A 12,512-nucleotide genomic window follows, 5' to 3' on the forward strand; every position below is an offset into this window, starting at 1 on the left:
CAAAGTGGGTAACAGTCTTCTCTCCAACTTAGTTCCCTAAAGAGAATGAAAAATTGGTCTCTGCAAATAAACTTTAAGCTTTAACATCTGAAAGTATGAGTTATAGGTTCATTACCCTGACTCACATAAATCAGAATCAATTTATCTTTCTTCATTAAGTCTACACAAATCATTTCCCATTTTAAAACAACTTTTAAAAATCCATGGCCTGGTTTATTTTATGTATAATTTTCCCACCTCTTAAATCAGATTCTATATCCTGAGATGTAATTTGATCATCTGCAAAGTGACTCTTTGGGAATATAAACTAGACCATTCTCAAGCTTTAGTGACCATAAAAATTATTTGGAGAATATGTTTTAAAAAACACATAAATAGATTTTTGGACTTTCATACCCAAAGATGTTAATTCTGGGGCAGAATTTGGATAGGTATGTCTTAGGGCCCAAGAATTTTTAATTCTAAGAGGGGCCCAGATGATTTTTTGATTTTACTGGCTCACTGATCATTCTTGAGACCCTAACTCCTAAATGAATTATGGCGAACTGATGACAAAGTACATTTTAATTCAATTCACAGTATGAGTTACCAACTTTTCTGGATGCAGTATGAGGAAGGACTATAACTGAAAAATAATTACTTACATCATCATTTTTCTCTAAAATTCTTATGGTAATAAGGATAGTAGTGAGTAGCCTGAAATAGCCAGGCTGTCTGAATTTGAGCCTTAGTGCCGCCCCAAATAACTCTGTGACCTGGGGAAAGTTACTTAGCTATTATGGGCCTCAGTTTTCTCATCCATAAAAAAACAGTAATAATAAAGCCAAAGCCAACATCATAGGATTAGCGCAATGATTAAATTAGTTAATGCATCTAAAGTGCTCAGAACATAGTCAACCCATCTCATGCACTCAATAAATGTTAGCTACTATTATTATTAATGTCCAGTTAAGCTGATATAATAAAGTACAGTTAAAGAGAAAACTGGATCCGGAAACATAAATACTGTCAACATGATTCAGGAGCAGGTCAGCCAGGTGTTTTACTTCTCATTTTCCTTTCTACCGTCAAACTTCTGCCATTATCAGCACTTCCACAGGAAACAAAGTAATGAAGACTGGAGACCAATTATATATATATATAATATATTAATTAATATTATATATAATTATATATAATATATACACAACCAATTATATATATAATGTATAATTATATATATATATATATATAATTAGCAGCTTCAGGTAAGGATATGATGTGATTATATATGATATCCCTACTTTGAATTGCATTACTATTTCACAAAATGTCTCAAGGTACCCAACACAGATGAGGTCTCCTACAAATTACAATAGAGGGCAATAGAGCTTTAGAAACACCTGAAAATTAGCCTGATCATAGAAAGTTACCAAGTATGAAAAGAACATTTGACTATATAATAATGAGGAAATGTTGAAAGATATCTAGACATATTTGTACAATGAGGTATTATGCAGGCATTGACAATGATTTTATGAAGAAATTCTAATTACATTGGAAAAATGTTAAATTTTTGCACTGGGACAGATTCTAAATAAGAGACACACAGAAAATGTAACAAGAACTTTTAAGTTCAAATTTAGAAAAGGAGAGCATCCTTAATTCAGAAGTTTATTTATTATATATTTTTTTCATAACTAATAGTGCACTACACAAACCAGGAAACAGAATGCCCTGCCCCATGGGCTCACAATCTAAGAAAGACAAGTTGGAATGGGACATATAACAATTAACTGAGAGGCTGGCTGTAAGATATATGAAAATTCTTTCTCTGTAAGTCTCTTTTCTTCTTACGAGCTGCCCCCTCTCATTAGTTTCTCCCTCCATAAAGCAGAACATAAATTAAAAAGCATAAAGAAAATGTTAAAATGTTTATTGATTTAGGATTTAATAAAGAATACTAAAAATAATGGAGAAACCGATTTCAAAGATAATGAAAAGATAGTCCTTCATGGATGAGGACTATGCCTTTAACTCAAGGAAATATTAAGGAATAATAACCTTTGAGGAAAATATATTAAGGAGAAGATATAATGAAACCAGTATCTAAATGACATTGGGTATTATACAGATTACAATGAAAGCAGAGATAAGATATTACTAAAAGAAGCATTGCTCAAGCAGTCAGACATTAATAATTTGGGTAAATAAGCAAGATAAACATTGGATAATATGCATCAATGGTAATTCATAAGAGTTTATGATTCTTAATTAAACCATTAGGGAATTATTATAGTAAGTACAATATAAGGATTGAGGATCAGATCTATGAGAGAACATAAAAGTTGACTTATATTCAATGAAATATAGAAATCTTTTGGTGGAAGAAGCAACAAAAGGCTGAGTAGTAATTAGAAAGGAAAAGCAGTTTCAATGACATTCATATATTCATTTAAAATAGTAAAATTCATTGTTCCATATGAGTATTATTCCATAGCCATCAGATGAAAAAAGAATTTTACAATATATAAAGAGAATAAGGGAAGAGGACAAGTCAAAGGAAGAAAGAAACAAATGTAAAGGTGGGTCACAAGTACTGTAAAGTTCAAGGAGAGAATGATGTCTGTAAATGTTCAACTGAGACACGACTTAAGTCAATGGAAAAATTAAGTTATAAATTATCAATAATTCTGAAACCCTTTACAGGGAGAAAGTTTTGGTCTTGACAGCTCAAGCTCATTTTCCAAGAATCCTTGGCATCAATGTTTGAGTTAAGATATCTTGTGAACTAGCTGCAAGGAAATTTCCCAGAGTATCAGAAGGCTACTCCTCATTGTTTGAGAGGGTCAACACTGGAACTGTACTAAATCAGAGACTGCCATGCACATACCAATCTTTCCACTTAAGGTTATAAGTTGCACGAAATATATTACACATGATCCATTATTTATAGTTGTTTAGTATAAGTAACTTAAAACTACTGATGTTTGAACTTAAGAAGACTTATAAATTTGACTCCACATGAATTCCATACGTCTACACTAGGGAACTTTATGCAAAAACTGATTTTGAATTTCAAAGAATGTTTTTGGTTTTAAACATATACTTCTTTTTAAATTCTTCTTAATGAAACAAATTTAATGGTGATTATGATGACAATTATGACAACTTAAACTTCCACTTATATCAATTTACATTTTATAAGCTTTCACACAGGTCACTGAATTTAATTTTACTAATTGGTACATGGTATTAAACTGGTCTTCACAGCAGGCTTTAACTATATACTCTAGCAAGGCATTTTAATACCACACTTTGATATTTTATAGGCTTTTTAAGGTAAAAAATCTATGCCAAGCTCTTAATCCTTTTACAACTGATACTTTAAACAGAGAATATAATGAGATAACATCTTAAAATAATAAGATAAACCAAATTCTGAAAGCAAATATGGAGTTTAGATTTTCTTTATATCCAAGATAAGTTCTTAACAAAGTTTTAATTTTAAGAATATATTCTCTTTCTGTAAAAGGTGGATACTCAAAAATCATGTTAAATTTTTAAATATTCTAGGCTTATACTTAGGAGAGCTTATCTTTTAAAGAAGTAAAAACAGCATATACAAATGTTGATTTATAATGATGCACAGCTGATACTTATATAACGCTATATAATGTTACTCGAATAAAAATTTTTAAAAAGTAGAAACAAGAATAGTTATTTCACATACTGAATGAAACATTGAAATAAATATACTTAAAATGCTTCCATGTATATTATTATTCTCAGAGCTATACTCCACTACATAATGCAATGGTTTAAAAGAAAAAGTACTATTGTATACAACCAATTCCCTCTCAGGCCATAGGACTTCAACTAAATCTACAAAGTCCAAAAAATATGTTATCTTGTATTGGGAAAGTTATCTGTTAATAGCTATTCACTAAGACTACACTGAATCTAATGTATTCTCTCCTATTAAGAACTCACTTTTGATAGAATGTTATCTTAAAACTAGAACTGCAGCTATTCTTTCTTTTATACTAGAGCAGAAAAAAAAAAATCAACTTTCTTTTACTAGCACAAGCCCTGAATATCACTCAGTTGAGCTACAGAAGGCTGACATTTTGAAAATTCACAGATAGAAGTTTTCGGCCCATATGAGATACCTGTTCCCTTATTTCTTTCATTTTTTCCAATCTCTTGAGTTTTGTTGCATATTCTTGAACTTCTTTTAATCCAATATCTGTGCAGAGACGAACCAAGAAACGCAGACCTAAATTGTGAGAAATATATTTAGAAAATTAGTTATATACAGTATTGGAATTTATTAGTTATAATCTCAGTTTTTCAGGACACAGGTAGGATGCTCACAAATAGTGTTTGTTTTTCTCTTGAAAAATAACAATGCTTTATATCCTCTGTCCTTTGAGAACTGACTTCCTTGAAAAGAGCTTTAAAAGGACTTTCTACTTGTTCTGCCCTCATGTGAGACACTCTATAGTCAGTCTTTCTCATATTCTTTAATTCTTTACCTATTTTTCTTTTATAGCACATACACTACTGAAAAACTATGTATTTGTCTTTATTCACACTAGAATCCAAGCCCCATGAAATTAAGGTTTTTCATTTGTTTTGTTTTCTGCTATAACCACAATGTTAGAATAATGCTATGTATCAACATAATTATCACTTCATAAGAATTTGTAAATAAATGACAAGTTCATGACAGTGTAAAAGTAACAGTACTAAAGTAATTAAAAGTCTCACATATTACTATATAATGTATGTATACATCTGTCTTAATAATTCTTAGGAAAGTAATTTGTATTTTCTACAAATAATGCAGAATATTTCTCTTATCTACTCATTCTTACAAAGAGTGGCTTAGGAATATTTCATGCTAAATAAAAATCATTATTTTCGCAAGATGTCCTCTGACATTTAGTATGACATTTATAAACTACAAAAGCAAGTTAATTATTGATTGTTGAAGATAATTTAGTTTAAGACTAAAGGATAATTTAGTCTTAAACTAAATTATCTTGTTGGGTCACCAGAGAACTACTTTGCTTAAAATGAGACATTCCATAGGTACAAATATTTTTTCTATAGCAAGAGTTAAGGAAGACTATTGGTTACATTTGTTTTGGAAATTATCCAGGCCCAATCTGGTCTGTTGGAGATACTTGCTTTCCTGAAGCAGTACAGAGATGCTATGGTTACTGCAGTGGTCTCAATTGGCAGCAATTTTGCTCTCCAGGGGAAATTTGGCAATGTCTGGGGACATTTTTATTTTCCATAAGGGAGCTATGGGGGAGGAATGCTACTAATATCCAGTGGATAGAGGCCAAGGACACTGCTAAAACATTCTAACATCCACAGGATGGCCTCCAACAACACATAATTACTTGTTCTCAAATATTAATGATACCCGGGTTGAAAAACTTTTGCTAGTCAAATTTGCTAATCAAATTTGTTGGGTCCATTTTCACAGAAAGTTATCAATCACTGCTATCTCTCATTGAACCTTGAAAGCCTTAATATGATTCCCTAATGTAATTAAGAATCACAGAAAAAGCTTTTTTAAAGATAGGAAAAATTACATCTTTTTGTCTCCTATATAGCTAAGTGAAAGTACTCTTTAAAAGTTTTACAGGTAATTCCCAAGTAGGCTGTTTCCAAACTGGCATTTGTAAACTAATGCTTTAAGTTAGTAAATCTACTTCTAATCAGCATTGAAAATCCAAGCTACTACCAAAAGCCAAAACTCTGAGTAATATGCTCTTGAACTTTTACATAAGACAAATTTGGAAAAACATTAACAAGAGCCAATAGAAAACCTGGCTCAGAAAAGATTTGCTTTCACTAACTTGAAATGCATTGTTTTGTGTTTACTGTCATTAAAGGATAAAAGCAAGTAGATACTATACTTTTCAATAATATAATATCTTTCCACTGTTTAAACATGAGTGAAAAACAAAAATTTATTCTTCTTCCTAAGGAGTTATATTTTATTTTCTCATATTAAGTAAAGGTTACACAACTAATTGTAATTTTTCTCTTTCCACAAGCCTCAAGGTTATTAAGTGACAAATATAGAGTTAAGTAGGAATAAGCTGCTTATGAATATGGGTATTTTGTTTCTTCATCCTGATTTTGTTGTTATTGCCATAATACTTGACATTATTATTTTAAACTGTATCAAATTCACATATAACAACACTGGGAATAAATAAATTTTTTCTTTATAAAAGAGAAATAGGCAATAAATCAATATAACATTTTAAAATTAAGGTAATATTAGGTGCTGGAGGGAAGATGGAGCTAGAGTGAAGTTCCTGCTTAGCTTCAGGAAGAATATACTGAGAAGTCTGGATAGGCACTAAATCCAGAGAACCCTGTGATGCCGGGGCAAAACTGGAGTACTTCACAGCCACCAAGGACAAATGCTGACCAAGAAAGGTTGTGGAGAAATTTCTTTGTAAGTGTACAAAAGGTAAGTGGTCAGAGAAGTGGTTGTCAGGGTGGAAACTGCAGTTCAGATTTGTGCCTGGACTAGGCAAAGCTGAGTGTTGAGGATCTAGCCATGAAAGATATGGGAGTGAGTGCTGTGAGAAGTCAGGCAGATGGGGGCTCCCAGAGAAAAAAAACAAAGCCCAGAAAGACATAGCTCACTCCACCAAATTCTCCTGGGAGCTGAAGTAGATATAGTGAGGAAGTATTAGCATACATGGGTTGACCAAGGAGCCCATCCTGCAAACTATAGATGTGGGTCTAACTTTAGGAAAAAAGGGCCAGCAGCATGGACATGGGCATGAGTCAAGCCAACACCAGTGCACAGCACTCCCCATGAGTGACAGACCCCTCCAAGACACCCTTCACTCACTGAAGGTGCAGTTACAAATTAGCTCTCTTTGTCATGTAGCACCATCCACTAGAAAAGTAAAGTTCTGCACTTTAATTTTCATAAAGTGAATTATGGGGAAAGGACCACAAATGGTATGAGTCCACAGGAGAATTCTGTACCACATAGAAAGAAGAAATCTCCAGACATCATCCACAAGGGAATGGAAGATCTTTTCTTCTTATAAGATACAGAATTCAAAACTGTCATGAAAAAGAAAGTCAAACAAATGGAAAAAAAGCTTGGAAAAACAAATGACTGTCCTGAGAAACAAAATTAATGAAGGATGATCAAAACTGAAACTTCAAATATGAGAATAATGGAGTTGCATGATGTAAAAAGGCAAACATAGGAAGTGAAAAATCCTGGAGAAAGCTATGGAAGAATAGATCTCCACATGGAAGAATGAATCAGAGAACTTGAGAATGAGAATGCACAAAGAATTCAGGAGGAAGAAGAAAGAGAGATAAGAATAGAAAAAAAAAAAAGAAATACTTTGAAAATTACCCAATTCCATGAGAAAAGACAGTATAAGAACAATGGATAGCCTAGCAGTGTAAGCAAGAGAAAAAGAGTAACAGAGGAAGAACTTTTTTTTTAATTTAAATATTTTATTTTATATAATTCTTACATCTTTTTTCATCTTTGCACAATGTATGCATTTTCATTTTGGTTATATTCCCCATACAATTGCACCTCTCCCCTTATTTTGACTCTAGTCCTTCCTTTCCCCGCCCCTCCCTCACCATAGTGTGTCTCTGGTTTATAGTTACTTGTTGATTTTGATTTTTACTTTGTATTGATTAGTCTTTTTTCTGGTCTCTTCTTTAGGTTTTCTAAATTCCTGCTATGAGTGAGACCATCCAGTATTTTTCTTTTTCTTTCTGACTTATTTCGCTGAACATGATCCCTTCTAGCTCCATCCATGTTGCTGCAAACTGCATGTGTTTATCTTTTTTGATTGCTGAGTAATATTCCTTTGTGTATATGTACCAAATCTAGGAAGAACTTATTCAAAGAAATAACAGAGGAAAACTTACCAAACCTAGAGAAGGTACTAAATATGCAAATCCATGCCAGGGCACCTTAACAAAAATGAGACCTAGACCAAGACACCTAGTAGTGGAACTTTCAAGAATTCAAGAGAAAGAAAGAATATTGAAGCTGGCTAGAGGGAAGAAGCACATAACTTATTAAGGAACCCTGATCAGGTTTACATTGGACTTCCCTGAAGAAATACTATGGGCAAGGAGACAATGGGATGACATAATCAAAATACAAAATACAAATTCCAGGCAGATCATTCTATCCTGCAAGGCTCTCATTCAAATATGAGAAATAAAAGCTTTGTAAGACAAAGAGAAGTTAAAGAACCGTGAAACACTATATATCTCCACCTCCTAGAAATGTTGAAAGGAGATCTAAACAGAAGAACATTCACAAAGAATAGAACATGGAAATAGAAAAAGCCACAAAATTAAGGACAAAATAGCAATAGTAGTCTTTCATATATCAATAATCACTCTAAACGTAAATGGAATTGAACACACTAAAAGACACAGAGTATTTGGTTGGATTAAAAACAGAATCTAAAGTTCTGCTGTCTCCAGGAAATGCACCAGAGCACCAAAGAAAAATACAGGTTCAGAGTAAAGAGTTAGAAAATGATCCTACAAGAAATGGGACATAAATGGAGGTAGGAACAGCCATACTTACACCAGATAAAATATATGCTCAGCTAAAGAAGGTAAAATGAGACAGGTAAAATGAGACAGTTCACTTTGTAATAATTAAGGGAGTAATACATCAAGAAGAAATAACACTTATCAAAATATATGCAGAAAATAAAGGAGCATAAAAACATACAAGGCAGCTATTAACAAATTTGGAACCAGACATTGGGAAAAAACATCTTTATGACAGGGGATATCAACACTACACTTTCACCAATAGACAGATTAATACCCTTAATTAAACAAAGAATTAGACCTCATGGGCTTAACAGAAATTTATAGGGCACTGTATCTCTCAAAAGCTGAACACACATTCTTCTCAATTTCCATGGGACATTCTCCAGATAGACCACACGTTAGGTCACCAGACAAATATCAACAAATTCATGAAGACTGAAATCATACCTTACATCTTCTCTGATCATATATAGGTATCAATTAGAAATCAACCACACATACAGATAACAGCAAACAGGAAAAACCTCTAATATGTAGACTAGACAACATATTTACTGAGTGACTACTGGCTAATAGAATGAAGATATCAAATCTATTAAGAAATCAAAGAAGAAATTAAAAAAACCCTCAAGACAAATGACAAAGAGGACACAACCTACCAGAACCTATGGAATATAGCAAAAGCAGTACTAAGAATAAATATATAGTAATATAGGCCCACATCAAAAACAAGAAAGAGCTCAAATATATAATCATTTCCCACCTTAAGGTACCAATAAAAGAACAAACAAAACCAAAATCCAGCAGGACAGAAATAATAAAAATTAGAACAGAAATAAATGAAATACAAATAAAAAAGATATTCAAGAGGACAATGAAACTAAAAGCTGGTTATTTGAAAAAATAAAATAAACCTCTAGCTAGGCTCATTAAGAAAAGGAGAAATGTAAGCAAATAGGACCAGAAATGAAAGTGGACAAGTTACTTCTGACATCTCAGAAATTGAGAGTATTGTAAGAGATTGCTATGAATAATTTGTATGCTAGTAAGTTCAATAACTTAGGAGGGGCAAATTCTTAGAAACATACAATCCAAGATAAAGTACTCATACAGCTCACTAAAATGAAGACAAATAACCCAATTAAGTAATGGGCAGAAGAGCTAAATAGGCATTTCTCCAAAGAAGACATGTAGATGGTTAACAGGTACATGAAAAAATACTCATCATCACTATGCTAAGAGAAATGTAAATCAAAAACACAATGAGATATCACTTCACCCCTGCAAGAATGGACCCTATAAAAATCCTAGAAACAACAAGGTCTGGAGAGATTTTAGAGAAAAAGGAACTCTCAAACACCACTGGTGGGAATGTAGACAGGTTAAGCCCCTATCGAGGTATGGAGGTTTCTCAAAAGATTAAAAATGGTTCTGCATATGATCCAGCAACTCCACTGCCAGGCATCTAATTAAAGAATACAAAAACACACATTTGAAGGGAAAAAGATAAACTTGCCATTTCGGCAACATGCATGGAGCTGGAGGGGATATTGCTAAGTTATATAAATCAGAGGGAGAAAGACACAGTGGATAGTGTCACTTATATGTGGAATACAGAGATACTAAGCAAAGGATGAAATAAAGCCAAATTAACAAATCCTGGGGGAGTGGGGGTAGGTGGGTAGTGGTGAGGACAGGAGGGAAGGAACACAGTGGACTACAGGGATGGGCTGTGGGTGCTTTGGTGGTGGGTGTTGAGTAGTAACAACAATAGGACAGGCAGATCCTATACCTATAAAACACAAATAATGTAAAGCAATGTTGCTTCAATAAAAAAAAAAATTCTTCATTAAATGTGTAACTAATGCTATTTCTAAAGGGAATAAAAAATGCTTGGTAAAAAAATTCACGTAACATTGCTATCAGTATCCATAGGATTATTAGTGTTTTATTTTCACAAACTTTTAAAGTATATTTTCAATCTCAAAATGTTAAATACTAAATGGTTAAAAATGCCTTTTCCTATAAAACATCGGTTTATAAACTTAAAATTTATCCTTAAAATTTCATACAACTTTAAAATATATAGATATGCTTATTATAGAAAACTTTAAAATATATAGATATGCTTATTATAGAAAACTCAGTAATTGTTAAATCCGCCAACAATTAAATTCTATATATGTGTACTCGTAAAAATGTGTTCTTACATAAAGTTTTGAATCCCATAAACACATTTAAACATTTAATATATGCTAAAACACAGGTATGTACCACAAATTATAGTACCTATGCATGCAAGTACTATAGCAAATGCAATTATTAAATATTAGGACATAAAATGTGAGAATCTATACCTTTCAAAGTTGTAAAATATAAACTCACTTACATTCAGCATTTTCTGGAAATTTTCTGTGAATATCTTTATAAGTATCTAATGCTTTCTGGTAGTTACCTACAAATAAAAAAGAAGACAAACACCACTAGCAGATTATAGAAATCAATAGGATTCAGAAAAATATTAATTTTAATCCAAAGGTTTTTTTTTTTTTAAAGATTAATTTTTTATTTATACAGTAGCTGGGGTATAGGCCAGAGGCACAGGAGGGCAAGAGGATTCACCAGAGACAGAGTGGGGAACAGAACAGGCAGAAGGACCCAAAGCACTGCTGAGGGGTGCAGCGGGTGCAACAGGAGAGGTCTGCTATGCCATGTGGGAATCTCCCTGGCCGGCTGGGATCGAGCCCACGCTGCAGAGGCTGCGGACAGCTTCACAGTGCTGTGCTCAACCCTCTGCGCCACCGGGGAGGCCCTTAATCCAAAGGTTTAATAGGTTTAGTAGGTAAACCTTTATTTTTCCAAAAGCACATGGAACCATTCTTAAGTTTTAATATAAATTCTGGAAGAAGAAAATGTACAAATTAATTACATTTGAAAAAGGGTGAGAACAGAAGAAAATGGATGATGGCTGAAACTTAGTTCTACTTCTTTAAGTAAATGTTAGCGGCAAAAATTAAAGATCCTTTCATCAAATTGAATATAAATTAATAAACGCATTTACTTCATATGATTAATTTTTCTAAAAAAGACATATAGGAAATTAATATGGGTGGTTGGCTGAGTTTGGGGAAACAACTATGTGGTATGCTTTTTCTTAGTCATTTGAATTGGAAAAGATTAAAAGTCATTTTGTAGGTTTTATTTTGCAACATTAAAAAAGTCTAGAAAGCATTTTGCTTTGTAATAAAATAGTTAGTTTTGCACAACAGAAAAATAAACTTTGGCCAAAGCTCTTTGCTAAAATCTCAAAAACAAGTTATGAATCTCTCTGAAGGATGACTATGCAAGCTTTAATTGTGAGAATTAAATGAAATAGGGAGGAAGCATCTAGCACACAGAAGGTTCTCAATAAATGTTAGCTCTCTTTTTCTAACATGCCCTTCATTAATTTAAGAATGTTTGAAAGTTTAATTCATTCAGACTACCTCATATATTAATATATATACACTTTACATAAGACTGACATTAAAATGAATGCAGGCAATTCTGAACCATTAGAATATCACTGTGACGTAAATAAAATGTATATAGTTCAGTTATGGCTGTAGGAGAAACAGTAACATTAAAATTAACCCTTCAAATGATTTGAGAACTATAGTAAGTGCTATACTGATGTTATTGGGAAGGAGTTCACAGAGATAAAGAAACCTCCTACAAAACTGGGTGAGAACACACTGTTAACACTTTCACATTTCATGCTTCCCTTGGATGGAGAACTGTTTCTTGGTCATTGCATGCTCTGCAAGAGGGATTACAAATTTGTTAACATTTATCTCCCTAATTAGTCTATGATATCTCAACATCATTATTCATTTCACAGTAGTCCAAAAGTATGAACATTTCTATATCACAGGACTAGTGTCAGAGGCACA

At 32.8% G+C, this 12,512-nt stretch overlaps 1 protein-coding gene across 3 annotated transcripts in view; it reads right to left on the reverse strand.

The window, feature by feature from the left end:
• Positions 1-12,512, reverse strand: part of IFT88 (intraflagellar transport 88) — a 156,565-nt gene that overhangs the window by 42,398 nt on the left and 101,655 nt on the right. For all 3 annotated transcript variants that reach the window (XM_037527358.2, XM_037527361.2, XM_054701801.1), the window contains 2 exons: positions 10,970-11,035; positions 4,152-4,258 (listed from right to left, as the gene is read on the reverse strand). In XM_037527358.2, the coding sequence (XP_037383255.1) occupies positions 4,152-4,258; positions 10,970-11,035 (173 nt within the window). The remainder of the gene's footprint in view (positions 1-4,151; positions 4,259-10,969; positions 11,036-12,512) is intronic.

This window comes from Talpa occidentalis, unplaced genomic scaffold (assembly GCF_014898055.3).
Source record: "Talpa occidentalis isolate TD23 unplaced genomic scaffold, MPIMG_talOcc4v2.1 talOcc4.5, whole genome shotgun sequence".
In the NCBI taxonomy this organism is placed as follows: Eukaryota; Metazoa; Chordata; class Mammalia; order Eulipotyphla; family Talpidae; genus Talpa; species Talpa occidentalis.